This window comes from Cetorhinus maximus, chromosome 14, assembly GCF_964194155.1.
Source record: "Cetorhinus maximus chromosome 14, sCetMax3.hap1.1, whole genome shotgun sequence".
In the NCBI taxonomy this organism is placed as follows: Eukaryota; Metazoa; Chordata; class Chondrichthyes; order Lamniformes; family Cetorhinidae; genus Cetorhinus; species Cetorhinus maximus.
In genome coordinates, this window is record NC_135892.1 from 22629701 (window position 1) to 22644238 (window position 14538).

A 14538-nucleotide genomic window follows, 5' to 3' on the forward strand; every position below is an offset into this window, starting at 1 on the left:
GATACAAGGAACTGATCAGAGTTCCTGTCATCTGTGATTGATACGATGGGTGTAGCGAGGCCACTTGGAAGCTATTTATGTTTTTACCGTGTTATTTCTAGCGTTGGATGGTTTATGTACTCATGCTGGGAACCAATGTCCTGATCCCCTGGAGTTCAATATTCCAAAAACAATGCAGTGTACAAACTAGATCTTACAACTCTACTGCAATACTGCCTACAGCCAACAGATGGAAACCAGGAACAGCTAGACAGGTCTTTTTAAACTCATACTGCTTAATGGTGGCTGAAAACAGTGTGTCTGCTGCCAATGCAATATGGCTGCACAAGTTGGGCACTGATACCCATCTGCGCATGCGCGCTGGTCCACACTTGCATAATGACGTCACTGTGCTCTGCCCAGCCTGCCAAAATTGTATGGGCGTAAAAAAACGTGGATAAATCAAAGGCAGAGCCCAAGGTGAAAGCCGCAAACGCTAAGAAAGCAGCGCCAGGCAAGGAGTGGAACAATCTAAACCCAATGGCTCTCCTCAGAGCTACCCACATCCTTCCGGAAAGAGCTGATCCCTTGATCAATTGATCCTTGTTCTGGCACTTGGAGCAAGTTTCAGATAGAAATCCGGTATTCCTGGTCACTCCCTATCCCTTGGCCCCTCCCCCACTCTCTACAAGAAAACAGAGGGATGTCTATGTCTCTTCTGATGTGTCCAGGGGTGTGTCCGGGTGCAGTCAAAGTTGGCATTAGTTTCCTTTTTCACAGATTCAGGGTAAGACATTATACTCTCTGATTCAGCTAGAGAAGATGTTAGTAAAATTCTCAAAGTGTCTGGGAGTGGAGTTGTGTGGAAATGGAATAGAAGCTGGGATTGAAATGGAAGCAGGCGGTTTGACTGGCTGGAGAAGTGGAACTGCGGAACTTGGCAACAAACGCAGCCAGTTGGAAAACGAGAGTCTTGACTTCTGTTTCACAAGTGTAGTGAGGTGTGAGATCCACTTCATGCGCTATGACCCTATTCCCATAAAACAACTGACCACCCAACTTCCAGTCCTTGTTTCCATGTTAGCTGGCATTGTTCAAATCTGCCATCACCCCTTCCTCAAAAAATCACTTTCGCACCACAAGTGGCATTCAAGATGACACACAGAGATACCGCACAGAGAAGAGTTGAACATTTCTGTAACTAAGAAAGAAAGACGTTCTACTTACATCATGTCTTTCACAACCTCAGGATGTCCCAAAATGCTTTACAGCCAATTATGTACATTTCTGAAGTGTAGTCACTATTGTAATGCAGGAAACCATTTGCACACATCAAAGTCCCACAAACAACAAATACTGGTCAGTTAAACTGTTTTAGTGATGTTTGTCGAGGAAAGAATGTTACCCAGGACACCAGCAGAACTCCCCTGCTCTTCAATATAGTGCCATGGAATCTTTTAAGTCCACCCGAGAGAGCAGACATCTCGGTTTAACATCTCATCAGAAAGACGGTACCTCAGACAATGCAGCATTCCCTCAGTACAGCACTGGAGCGTCAGCCTTTGGTGCTCAAGTCTCCGGCGTGAGGCCACGACCTTCTGAGTTAGAGGCAAGTGTGCTCCAATGATCCATGGGTAACACTGGTCGACTTTAAAATAATTTTCAATGGCTGCACAGGAAGCTAAAATTAAGACACTTACTGAAGGCAGTTGATTTCGTTCTTGTAACAGGTAAACGCAGCCTGGTGAATCCCATTTTTGCTGGCCAGTAACTCATTTTCCAGCGCTATGGTCAGCTCTGCAAGGCTCACCTTCTCTTCCACATCGAAGTCCAAAGTCTGTCAGAAAGAAATGATTAACACTTTGAAAAGTAAATGCTGCAAACGTGCTGCCATTATAATTTATACCAGCAAATTCATTCCCTTCATGGGAAAAGAAGGCAGAGAGAATGGGAGGGTTTCTGCATCAAAGCGTTAATCGAATTTTCAAAGAATTGTGCATCTGCGATAGCGTATACTTTAAAACAGAGAAAGTGAAGGGGAGATTTTATAGAGGTGTTCAAAATTATCAGATGTTTATTCAAAGAGTAAACAAGGAAGAAACGATTTCCACTGGCTGGAGGGTTGGTAACCTGAGGGCACAGCTATAAGATAATTAACAAAAGAACCAGGGAAACAAAAACAGAATTAGCTGGAATAACTCAGCAGGTCTGGCAGCATCGGCGGAGAAGAAATCAGATAACGTTTCGAGCCTTCATGGCCCTTCGGCAGAACTGAAGCATAGTTAGAAGAAGGGAGATATATAAACTGGTTTAAGGTGGGTGGTGGGGGGGGTGGAGAGAGACATTGAGGGTGTGGTGATTGTGGAGATGAGCAGATAATCAAAAGATGTCACAGACAAAAGGGTCAAAGAGGTGTTGAAGTTGGTGATATTTGTCTAAGAAAAGTGCTAATTAAGAATGGAAGACAGGATATTCAAAGTATAGCTCTAGTGGGGGTGGGGTGGAAAGACTAACGAGGTTTTAGTTTTAGATTTAAAAATAATGGAAATAGGTGGGGAAAGAAGAATCTATATAAATTATTGAAAAAAAAGAGCGGGGGGGTGGGGGGGAGAAACGGGGTGGGGATGGGGGGAGGGAGTTTAAGATCTAAAGTTGTTGAATTCAATATTCAGCCCGGAAGGCTGTAAAGTGCCTAGTCGGAAGATGAGGTGCTGTTCCTCCAGTTTGCGTTGAGCTTCACTGGAACAATGCAGCAAGCCAAGGACAGACATGTGGGCAAGAGAACAGGGTGGAGTGTTAAAATGGCAAGCGACAGGGAGGTTTGGGTCTTTCTTGCGGACAGACCGCAGGTGTTCCGCAAAACGGTCGCCCAGTTTGCGTTTGGTCTCTCCAATGTAGAGGAGACCGCATTGGGAGCAACGAATGCAGTAGACTAAGTTAGGGGAAATGCAAGTGAAATGCTGCTTCACTTGAAAGGAGTGTTTGGGCCCTTGGACGGTGAGGAGAGAGGAAGTGAAGGGGCAGGTGTTGCATCTTCTGCGTGGGCATGGGGAGGTGCCATAAGTGGGGGTTGAGGAGTAGGGGGTGATGGAGGAGTGGACCAGGGTGTCCCGGAGGGAACGATCCCTACTGAATGCCGTCAGGGGGGGTGAAGGGAAGATGTGTTTGGTGGTGGCATCATGCTGGAGTTGGCGGAAATGGCGGAGGATGATCCTTTGAATGCGGAGGCTGGTGGGGTGATAAGTGAGGACAAGGGGGACCCTATCATGTTTCTGGGAAGGAGGAGAAGGCGTGAGGGAGGATGTGCGGGATATGGGCCGGACACGGTTGAGGGCCCTGTCAACGACCGTGGATGGAAAACCTCGGTTAAGGAAGAAGGAGGACATGTCAGAGGAGCTGTTTTGGAAGGTAGCGTCATCAGAACAGATGCGACGGAGGCGAAGGAACTGAGAGAATGGGATGGAGTCTTTACAAGAAGCGGGGTGTGAGGAGCTGTAGTCGAGGTAGCTGTGGGAGTCGGTAGGCTTGTAATGGATATTGGTGGACAGTCTATCATCAGAAATTGAGACAGAGAGGTCAAGGAAGGGAAGAGAAGTGTCAGAGATGGACCATGTGAAGATGATGGAGGGGTGGAGATTGGAAGCAAAGTTAATAAATTTTATAAAAGTTAATAAAAGAACCAGGGAACTTGTTTCTTTGCACAGTGAGTTGTTGTGATCTGGAATGCACTCACTTTGAGGGTGGTGAAATTTCATACTAACTTTCAAAAGGAAATTGGGTATTTTTTGAAAAGAAAAGAAACTTGGAGAGTTATGGGGAAAAGAGCAGCAGGGGTGAGGCTAATTGGATAGATCTTTCAAAGAAACAGCACAAGCATGATGGGCTAAATAACTTTTCTTCTGTGCTATATGAGTCTATGATCCACTGTATTGGTGCATCAATAGCAATCAACCATTGTCTCTCACTGCAAAACACCTGATATCTGTACAGTCTCTTCAAATAAACACAAATGTGTGACATTCAAAACAAAGGAAGTACGTTTTGGTTCAGTTCTTTCTTTCACTTTCCCCTTCCTAATGGGTCACTGCATTGTAGAATCACTCAGCCAGCAGGACAGTGCTGCCTGAGCTGGAAGCTCCTCTGAGGCTCCATATAAAGGGGCAGAGGTTATGCCACATTTGCAAAAAGCTGTGGTCAGTCTACATCTGAAATATAATTTTCAGTTCTGGCCGCAGCACACCTCAGGAAGGATATAGTGGCCTTGGGGAGAGTGCAGTGCAGATTATGCAGAATAATACACAGGCTAAAAAGAGTTAAACAATGAGGACAGGTTGCACAGGCTTGTATTCCAGCGAGTATAGAAGACTCAGGTGTGATATAATGGAGGTGTTTAAGATAATTAAAGGATTTGTTAGGGTAAATAGACAGAAATTATTTCTTCTGCTGGAGGAAATCCAGAACAGGGGCCAGCCCAATCAGTGGTGATGTCAAGAAACACTTCTTCACACAAATTGGCATTGGAAATCTGGAACATTCTCCCAAAAAAGCTGTTGAGGCTAGCTCAATTGAAAATTTGAAAACTGAAGATTGCTAGAATTTTGTTGGGCACAGAGATGAGGGGTTAAAGAACCAAGGTGGGTAGATGGATTTAAAATACAGATCAGCCATGATCTAACTGAATGGCAGGACTGGGTCGGAGGTTGAATGCCTATTTTTGTTTCTGTATCAATATTATTCCACAATGAGCTGACAGGAGTACGGTAAGTGAAGTGGTCAGACATCTTGTGGAAGGGCAAAAAAACTCTATGTAGCATTCTGCGAGAGAACTTAGGGCTGAAATAAAAAACAGAAAATTCTGGAAACACTCAGCAGGTCAGGCAGCAGCCGTGGACAGAGAAACAGAGTTAATCTTTCAGGTATGTGACCTTTCATCAAAACTCAACTTAGGGCTGCCGGTTTGTGATTAATTTTCTCACTGACGTACGTGCAGACTCAAAACCAACTCAAAACCCCAGTAATAAAAACAGAAAATACTGCAAATACTCAGCCGGTCAGGCTGCATCTGTGGAGAGAAGCAGTTAACACTTCAGATCAATGAAATTTCACCAGAACTGAGGAAAGATAGAAAAGTGTAAGGTTTTGAGCAAGTGAAAGGGGGGAGGGACAACAAAAGGGAAGGTCTGTGATAGGGTGGAGGGCAGGAGAGATTAAATGGCAAAAGATTTCGTGGCACAAAAGACCAAGGGTGTGGTAATGGGTGGAGTAAAGGAACAAAAGATGTGTCCGGATGAAAACAGGAAATGCTGGAAAAACTCAACACTAGTAGCGCATCTGTGGAGAGACAAACAAGTTAACGTTTCGAGTCCGTATGACTCTTCCTCAGAGCTGAGTTCATTCCCTTCTTGAGAAAAGGAGAGAGACAGACAGAGTGGGAGGATTTTAGCATCAGAACACAAATTGAAATTCCAAAGAATTGTGCATCTGCAATATTATATACCTTTAAAACAGAGAAGGTGAAGGGGAGATTTCATAGAGGTGTTCAAAATTATCAGATGTTTATTCATAGAGTAAATAGGGAAGAAACAAATTTCCACTGGCTGGAGGGTTGGTAACCAGAGGGCACAGCTATAAGATAATTAACAAAAGAACCAGGGGGGTGATGGGAACTTTGTTTCTTTTGCACAGTGAGTTGTTGTGATCTGGAATGCACTCACTGCGAGGGTGGTGAAATTTCATAGTAACTTTCAAAAGGAAATTGGATATATATTTGAAAAGAAGAAAAACTTGGGAGAGTTATGGGGAGAAAAGCAGCAGAGTGAGACTAATTGGATAGATCTTTCAAAGAAACAGTGTCTGTACGGTGGGCTAATAGCCTTCCTTCTGTGCTGCATGAGTCTATGGTCCACTGTATAGGTGCACCAATAGCAATCAGCCATTGTGTCTTTCCAGCTCTGAAGAAGGGTCATACAGACTTGAAACATTAACTCTGTTTCTCATTCCACAGATGCTGCCAGACCTGCTGAGTTTTTCCAGCATTTTCTGTTTTTATTTCAGATTTGCAGCATCCGCACTATTTTGCTTTTATTTTAAGGCTGTTTGAAGTGTGAATGGCTGGATAGCAGCCCCCAAATGCAAAATGAAAGAATGAAGAAACGAGAAAAACCAAACCAGTTTTTTTTTAAATCCTTGTAATTGTTTACAATCCACTTATTGCCATTTTATTTATTTTTATATTCGTTCACGGGATGTGGGCCTCGCTGGCTGGGTCAACATTTATTGCTCATCCCTAGTTGCCCATAAGAAGGCGGTGGTGAGCTGCCTTCTTGAACCTCTGCATGACTGAACAGCACCTTTTACTAAAATAAGTGAACAGGATGAGCTCCCAAAAGCTCTAATAGATTGTGATCAAAAATTAAGAGCAGCAACAACAATGGAGTTGGTGACACTTGGTTTCTGCACCTTCTGAGCACAACCTCTTCTATGCCCATTTTAACATCCTTCCTGACTGGTGAAAACATCACTTCAAAAGCCATAACCAAAATAAAACAGTTTTGCAAGTTGGTTCCGTTCTACACCCTCCCTCAAGTTCCCAATACGAATTTATGCCCAAATGAAAAAAGGTACAAAATGGAATGGTGCAAAAATAGCATTAAATAAACCTATCGATCTATACAAGGGAACTTCTCCCTCTCATGATGCAACAGGTCGTTAACTAAAAATCAGTATCGACCCAAAATTTAGACACTAAATGAAAATAAAAAGATGCAGCTAGTGCTCACACCTTTAGCAGAGTGGAGCTACACTATAAGTCAGCATTCATTTTTCAAAGGGAATTGGATACATAGTTGAAAAGGAAAAAATAATTACAAGGCACTGGGGAAAGAGTGGAACTAATTGGTTAGCTCTTTCTATGCTGCAAGATTCTACATTAGCACAGTTCTATTCCACCCCAAATTACATCTGGCAGTGAGTGCTTAAATAGACCACAAAAATTCTTGTTCACACTGACAAGCTAATTTTCAAGTCTCGTGGACATACCTATTGCATTGGATGCCTAACATCTCCAAGTTAAAATGTTCTATTCTCGTACAGTAAACAAGTACAGCCATTGGTTTCTGAACGAGTTGTTTCTCCCTCTCCAATTGGAAGAAAGAAACAATAACCCAATTTTTAAAATAATGATTCAAAAACAGTTGTCAACCAGATAAGGTTGAAAAAAATGTTCACCTAGATCTTTATTATTTCATGGGATGTGCGCGTCGCTGGCAAATCCAGTATTTTGTTGCCCATCCCTAACTGCCCTTGAACTGAGTGGCTTGCTAGAGTGGGTCTGGAGTCACATGTAGGCCAGACTGGGTCAGGATGGCAGATTTCCTTCCCTGAAGGACATTAGCGAACCAGATGGGTTTTTACAACAATCGATGATAGTTTCATAGTCACCATTACCTTTGTTAATTTTGTTGCCAGCTGCCGTGGTGGGATTTGAACCCATGCCCTCAGGGTATTAGCCTGGGCCTCTGGATTACTAGCCCAGTGATATTACCACTACGCCACCATCTCCCCTTTGTGCTCAAGTCTCTGGAGTGGGACTCAAACCCAGGACCTTCTGATTCAGTAGCAGGAGTGTTGTCCCGAGCCACAGCTCAGGAAGACAATGAAGAGGGAGCTAAGTTATATGTTAACAAAGGTCAATGAGAGCTCTGTCTCACCTCTAATATCTCCTGACTGTTTTTAATTCCGTCTTCTTGCCACATGTTGATTATTTGTTCAGGTGATGCATAACCAGTGCCATCATCAAGACTGGAAAACAGTTGTGAACCAATGGTGTTTGACATCAAGGATGGAGTTGCTGTTATACATCTGTTCTCATCAAAGGCCTGAGAGAAAAGAAATTGTTATTTGTGCACGCAATACAGTTAATGTATGTTTACACCAAAGTTGATTCCTGGAAATTGTATTCAACTGACTCCTGCAAGAACTCGTTAAGAAATTCTCAAAAACAAGAATTGCCAACACTAGTTGGCAACATTCCTTCTTCAAGCTCCGTCTCCCAGCTCCATTTCTCCAGGTTCCACTACAGGTGCATTTCAGGTTAAATTGCTTGACCTTCCTGCTGTCCAAATCGTCTGATATGACACCAATTCAGACCTTGCCTGCCCTAGCTTAGGTCATTTTCCCATCAGGTCTCAGACCCTCTATTCCTGTTTCACATTGGCAATTGTCTCAGTCGCTTCTCCTGATGAACTCTAAAACCTACCAAACTGTAAAACTGATCTTTTTTTAAAATCAGAAAAGTGCTTCCTTTATAGCTCAATTTTCTTATAATACTGGGAAACAAGCAGATTGCCAGAGGAGTGAGAGAACTGGGGGTTTTGGAAGAGGGTTAAGAGAGCAAGGGTTTCAGATATGGCTGATGGGATAGAGCAGGGGAAAGGGCTCAGGGAGGAATAGTAGGAAAAGTGTGAGCAATACAAGGGTAATGGGATGCTAGAGGTGAAGAGATGGAGCGATAGCATTCAGGATAAGTAAAGGAGTAGTGAGGGGTTAGGGAAGGCAGTGCATGAGAGGATTAATGAGAAGCAGAGATGGAGTAGCGTGTCTGTGGTAGCAAGGGGGTCATAGGATGTGGGCGGAAATAGTCATGAGAAGAGGAGGCAGTATGTGAACAGTGGGGAGCAAAGGGATGGCGGGGGAAGCAACAGAGATGGGGTAATGAGGAAAGAATGAAGCTGCCTAGACCTGCAACCACACGTTGGAGGAATAAGTGATGAACCATTTGGAAAGACGAGGAAGAGAAAGCAAACCTGACCTCATGCGTTAAACAATATTTAACTAAAGAATAACTCTACTATATCCTGCCTAACCTGATGGAGAGCTCGACGATATTTCTGCTTGTAGGGTGTGGAATGGACTGAAGCTGCAGGTCCATGTCGAAATAAACCAAGAAGAAACTCACTGAGGCTCACTCTTCCATCACCATCTTTATCCAACTTTCTGAACAGATCAGTAACTTCCTGTGGAAAAAAAATCACCAACACCTCAAGCGGACAGAGACAAGATTTTACACCAATAATCTCACCATTCAAACCAGAAACAACTAAATTAGAAATAAAGGCCTCCATTTATTTAGTGCCTTTCATGACCTCAGAACATTGAAGCACTTTACACTCTTCGAAATGATGCCTCGAGATTTTCTACATCCGCCTAAGAGGGCAAAAGCTGAAGAGTTAGGAAGAGTGACCTTGCTGGGGAATATGTTTTTTTTTTAAAAAGTCTTTTAAAAGTGGGGGGAAGGGAGGTCAAAAGGAAATTCTAAAGATTTGGGTCGAGATGGCTGAAGATCCTCCCACCTGGGTTGAAGTGGGAAGAGTAGGAAGTGGAAGAGATGGTAGGAAGGGGAGGCAGTATGTGAAGGGATGGGAGCGAGAGGATGGGGGGTGGTGGTGGGTAGCAATAGGCAGGAGGGTACCAATAAGATGGAAAAGGTTGCAGGGCTTTGGTAAGGCAAGGGCATGGAGGGATTTACGTTTAAGGGTAAGGATCCAAAATGAAATCCAATGGGGACAGAGGGCCAATTTGATTAACAAGGGTACATGCAACAAACAATCAAGGCTTAGTATGGGGCTCCAGTGCAGCAATGCCAGAAGTGCATCTTTTGGATGTAACATCAAACCAAGGCACCATCTGCTTTCTCAGATGGATGTGAAATATGCCAAGCCACTAATCCTAAGAGCAGCAGGGGAGTTATCCCGGCCAAAATTTATTTCTGAAACATGATTGCCAGACATAAAAAAGATTATCCAGCCATTGTCAGGTTGCTGTTTGTGGGAGCAAATTAGCTAACATGTTTCTACGTTAGAGCAGTGACAGCAATTTAAGTGTATTTAATTGACTGTAAAGTGCTTTGATAGGTCCTGAAACTGTTGAAAGATACTTTATAAATGCAAGATAACAGGTAGCTGAAGTTTGAATGATGTCTGGTCTTCCCAATTGTAGGAAACCTGACTCATCATTGGCGTAATGTTAGACAAGTAGGCTGACAGGAGGGGGATGACTGTAGGATTAGGGAAGTATGAAGAAATAGAGTTGGACATGATGAGTACATGAGTTGAAGACAACTCCAAGCATATTGTTGATGTCAAACAGGAATTGGAGGAGAAACAATTGTTGGAGATATGGTGGTGCCATTGTAACGATTAGGAGTGGAACCAAAGTCCTACTAAAAGGGAAGATGAAGAAGGAGGGAGGTATGTTAAGAGGCTTCAAGGCAATTTAGACGGGTTGAGTGAGTGGGCAAATACATGGTAGATGCAGTATAACGTGGATAAATGTGAAGTTATCCACTTCGGTAGGAAAAACAGAATGGCAGGATATTATTTAAATAGTGATAGATTGGGAAATGTTGATGTACAAAGGGACCTGGGTGTCCTTGTACACCAATCACTGAAAGTAAGCAAGGAGGTGCAGCAAGCAGTTAAGGAGGCAAATGGTGTGTTGGCCTTCATTGCAAGAGGACTTGGGTACAGGGGCAAGGATGTCTTACTGCAGCTGTACAGGGCCTTGGTGAGACCACACCTGGAGTATTGTGTGCAGTTTTGGTCTCCTTACCCAAGAAAGGATATACTTGCCATAGAGGAAGTACAGTGAAGGTTCACCAGACTGATTCCTGGAATGGCAGGATTGTCATATGAGGAGAGATTGGGCATATATTCACTGGAGTTTCGAAGAATGAGAGGGGATCTCATTGAAGCATATAAAATTCTGAGGGCTGGACAGACTGGATGTAGGGATGATGTTTCCTCTAGCTGGGGATCTAGAACATGGGGTCACAGTCTCAGGATACGGGATAGGCCATTTAGGACTGAGATGAGGAGAAATTTCTTCACTCAGAAGGTGGTGAACTAGTGGAATTCTCTACCACAGAAGGCTGAGAAGCCCAAGTCACTGAATACATTTAAGAAGGAAATAGGTAAACTTATAGACTCTAAAGGCGTCAGGGGGTATAGGGTGAGAGCAGGTATACAGCATTGAGATAGAGGATCAGCCATGATCATATTGAATGGCGGAGCAGGCTCGAAGGGCTGAATGACCCACTCCTGCTCCTATTTTCTATGTTTCTATATCAACCATTTTGAACACTGTTAGGAGGTCATTTATCACAAGGACTGATTAAAGCACCATGGCTGAAGTCACAGGGGATACCATTTGAGGCTCTGCCCAGGGTAATTATCAAAGAAAAGTTTGATGGGATTCAAACAGGGAGTTTTGGGAGGGTTAGGCAACAACTTGCATTTATTTAACATATTAAAAACATTCCGAGGCACTTCACAGGGGCATTATTAGACAAAATTTGACACCAAGCCACGTAAAAAGATATTAGCACAGGTGACCAAAAGCTTGGTCAAACAGATAGGTTTCAAGGAGCAACTTAAGAGTAGAGCAAGAGGGGTTTGGGAAGGAAATTCCTGAGCTTAGGGCTTCAGCAGCTGGAGACAGTAATAATGGTGGAGCAAGGGAGGTGAGGGGTGCACAAGACACCAAGCTGAAATGTAAAGATCTTGGAGGATTGTTGGGCTGGAGGAGATTATAGAGATAGGGAGGGACAAGGCCATGGAGGGATTTGAACACGAGGGTGTATTTTAAAATCAAGGAACAGCATGTAGCTGGGATGCCATAAGACAGCAAGGATCATCGACAAGAAACAGGTTAGAAATTGCACTGAAGTCAGAGAGAAAAAGTAGATCAAGTTTTGAGGAGAGGGCAACAATGGTAGTTTAGAAAGGAGGAAAAACATTGTCTGACCAGTGAATGTTGTTAAAACGTGAGCCAGCACTATGGCCAGGAAAGATAGTTGAATGGTCATGAATTCTGGTGGGAAGTGATTGAAGGAGCAGAAGGTGGGTATCATAGAATAGATGAGCTTCGAAAGGGCAAAGGGAGAGGAGTTGCCAAGTGACAGGGATGCCTCGTTGGGATGAGTGAGGCGGTCGGTGTTAGGGTAGGAGAAGGGGCTCGCATGCGAGGCAACTGCATGATGGTCTCGATCTTCAAGATAAAGAAGCCCACAAGCTCTTCACACTCGTTTTAGAACCAAGGATGGAGGCAGCAAGGCAAGGCGTTGAGGGAAACGGGAATGAGAGGTTTGAGAGTGCAATCTTTCAGATAAAAGAAGATTTCTGTTGCCCTTGCCCTCTAGGATGATCCTACAATAAAAGAAACATTTGACGGTGGAGAGGGAATAGTGTTACGGTTCAAGGTGGTCCAATCAGATTTGGTGGTACACAAGACTCCAGGGCTCATCATACACCAGGTTTGCTCAGGTCTGTAGCTCTCAGGCATAAGGATGTGAAGATGGGAGTTTTGAGACAAGGGAGAAGGCAGTAAGATAAGAGCATTGGAAGCAGAAGTAAGGGAGCTGACTGCTTGGCTGGTCAGTGGCAGTGTTTCTCTTACAAGTGTAGAGCCAGCAGAGTGTTGAGAAGTTAGAATTGACAGTGAATTGGTGAGGAACCTGGGCAGCAGTTTTTCCAGGGGTGAAAGTTAGGGCAGTGTGATTGGAAGTAGACCTGGAGACGTGAATGCTAAGGGAGACAAGGGATTGGTCAGAAATTCCCATTTTCAATGACAGAGACCACAGAGGTGGAGATCATATGGAGTTCACATGGTTACAGATTGGGGAGTTGCTGTTAAAGATGATGTTGACCTTCAAACTGAATTAGTTGGATGAAGGAAACTCAGATTTAAACAAAATCCAATTAAAAACAAGTTAAATAAGCTGCTTGTATGCCTCATATTCCAATATAACTGTACCACCATCATCCACATCTTGGGTTTCAAAGGTTGTCATCCTTTCAGTTTTGGACACAACTCTGACATAAGCAACCTTGAAGATTTAAATTGGAGTACATGGGACACACCGAACTTCAGCACTCATTGGTAGTATTAAGCCTGAATGAACCAGCAATCTTCCCAGGTCACAGCTATTAATTTGGTATCTAATCAATGAACATCATTAGTAGTTATCTGACCAATTGGCAGTTGATTATAGGAAAGCATTATTCGACCTTGGGAACAATGCTCCTGCTTACCCTTTGGTGTAAAGCAGCTTTGCAGCACAAGGAGATTGAAGAAAGAGAGAAAACATCGTAGGCCACTGATGTATGCAGTGTGCCAATACTAGGCTACCAACACTGTCATATTTACACTAACGATGAATTAGGTTGAGATTAACACACATACTTCGTCTTTGAGGTCCTTTAGGCCAATATTATCACAGACTGTCGCCAATTCCTCCTTGTTAAGATAGCCGTTCCTCCCTATTCCCAACTCATCCCAGATAGCTTGCACGTGGTTCTCTGTAGCTTCAGGACAAGGAGTGGAGAACCTCCTGGGACTGTCAAAGTCATCGGTATTGCATTTGCTCAACTGACCTAATTGAGAATTTTAAACATAAACAGTGCTTAACCATGTTTACAATTCTCACAGATAACTTAAGAGAAAGAATGTTTTGCTGAGACTAACAATCGGGTCATGCCAAAACTAAATCATAGAAGCACAGACGATCGTTGTGCCTTTTTAAATGTGCTATCCAATTAGTCCTGCTCTCCTGCTCTTTCCCCATTGCCCTGTAGATCTTTCATTTTCAATAACTGTATATATCCAATGCCCATTTGAAAGTTACTATTGTATCTGCTTCCTCCATCTTTTCAGGCAGTATATGCAGATCAGAACAGCTCACTGCAAAAAATGACTCATCTCCCTCTGGTTCCTTTGTCATTTGCAGTACCTTAAATCTGTGTCTTCACGTCATCAACCCTGCTGCCAGTGGAAACAGTTTTTTTCCCCCACAAAACCCTTTCATTATTTTGCACACCTCTAATAAATCTCCCCTTAACCTTCTCTGCTCCAAGGTGAATAATCCCACTTTCACGAATCTCTCCTGAATAGTTCCTCATACCTAATACCATTCTTATAAATATCTGCACCCTCACCAAGGCCTTGACACCCTGTTCCTAATGCAGTGGTGCCCAGAATTGGACACAATACTCCAGCTATGCGCTAAACTAATGATTTATAAAGGTTTAGCACAACCTCTTTGCTTCTGTACTCAATTTTGTTATGAGTACATGTCTCATATTGCTTCATTAATCCGTGAACCCTTAGCAGAAAATGCATAAATTCGACACATTTTTGTTTTATTTTTAAGGATATGAAGTATAATTCCACCATTTAAAAAGATTACCACATGACTTTGCATGTGGCGATTAGGTTGACAATAAACTTTTCTCTAACTCTACCACTGTAAACACTGGACCATCAACAGGACTCCCCCAGAAACCCCATCCCACCCCACCCCACCCACACCCCAGAGGTCTCCCCACCTTGGGACTCCCCCACCCACCCCGTTCCCCAGGGGTCTCCCTCCAACCCCTCGACTACCCCTCCAGGGACTCACCCCAACCCCACAGGGACTCCCCTCACCACTAACCCCCCTCCCCCCACCACTGAGATCCAACCCGACCTGACACCACCCCCCGTCCCCAAAGCCCAACACCCCTC

At 43.7% G+C, this 14538-nt stretch overlaps 1 protein-coding gene across 1 annotated transcript in view; it reads right to left on the bottom strand.

Annotated features, from left to right (window-relative positions):
* The window catches only part of ninl (ninein-like), a 111917-nt gene that overhangs the window by 56420 nt on the left and 40959 nt on the right, over nucleotides 1-14538 (bottom strand). Inside the window, exons 6-9 of the mRNA XM_078556642.1 lie at nucleotides 13219-13409; nucleotides 8844-8993; nucleotides 7689-7856; nucleotides 1680-1816 (exon numbers count right to left, since the gene is read on the bottom strand). Coding sequence (XP_078412768.1) covers nucleotides 1680-1816; nucleotides 7689-7856; nucleotides 8844-8993; nucleotides 13219-13409 — 646 coding nt within the window. The remainder of the gene's footprint in view (nucleotides 1-1679; nucleotides 1817-7688; nucleotides 7857-8843; nucleotides 8994-13218; nucleotides 13410-14538) is intronic.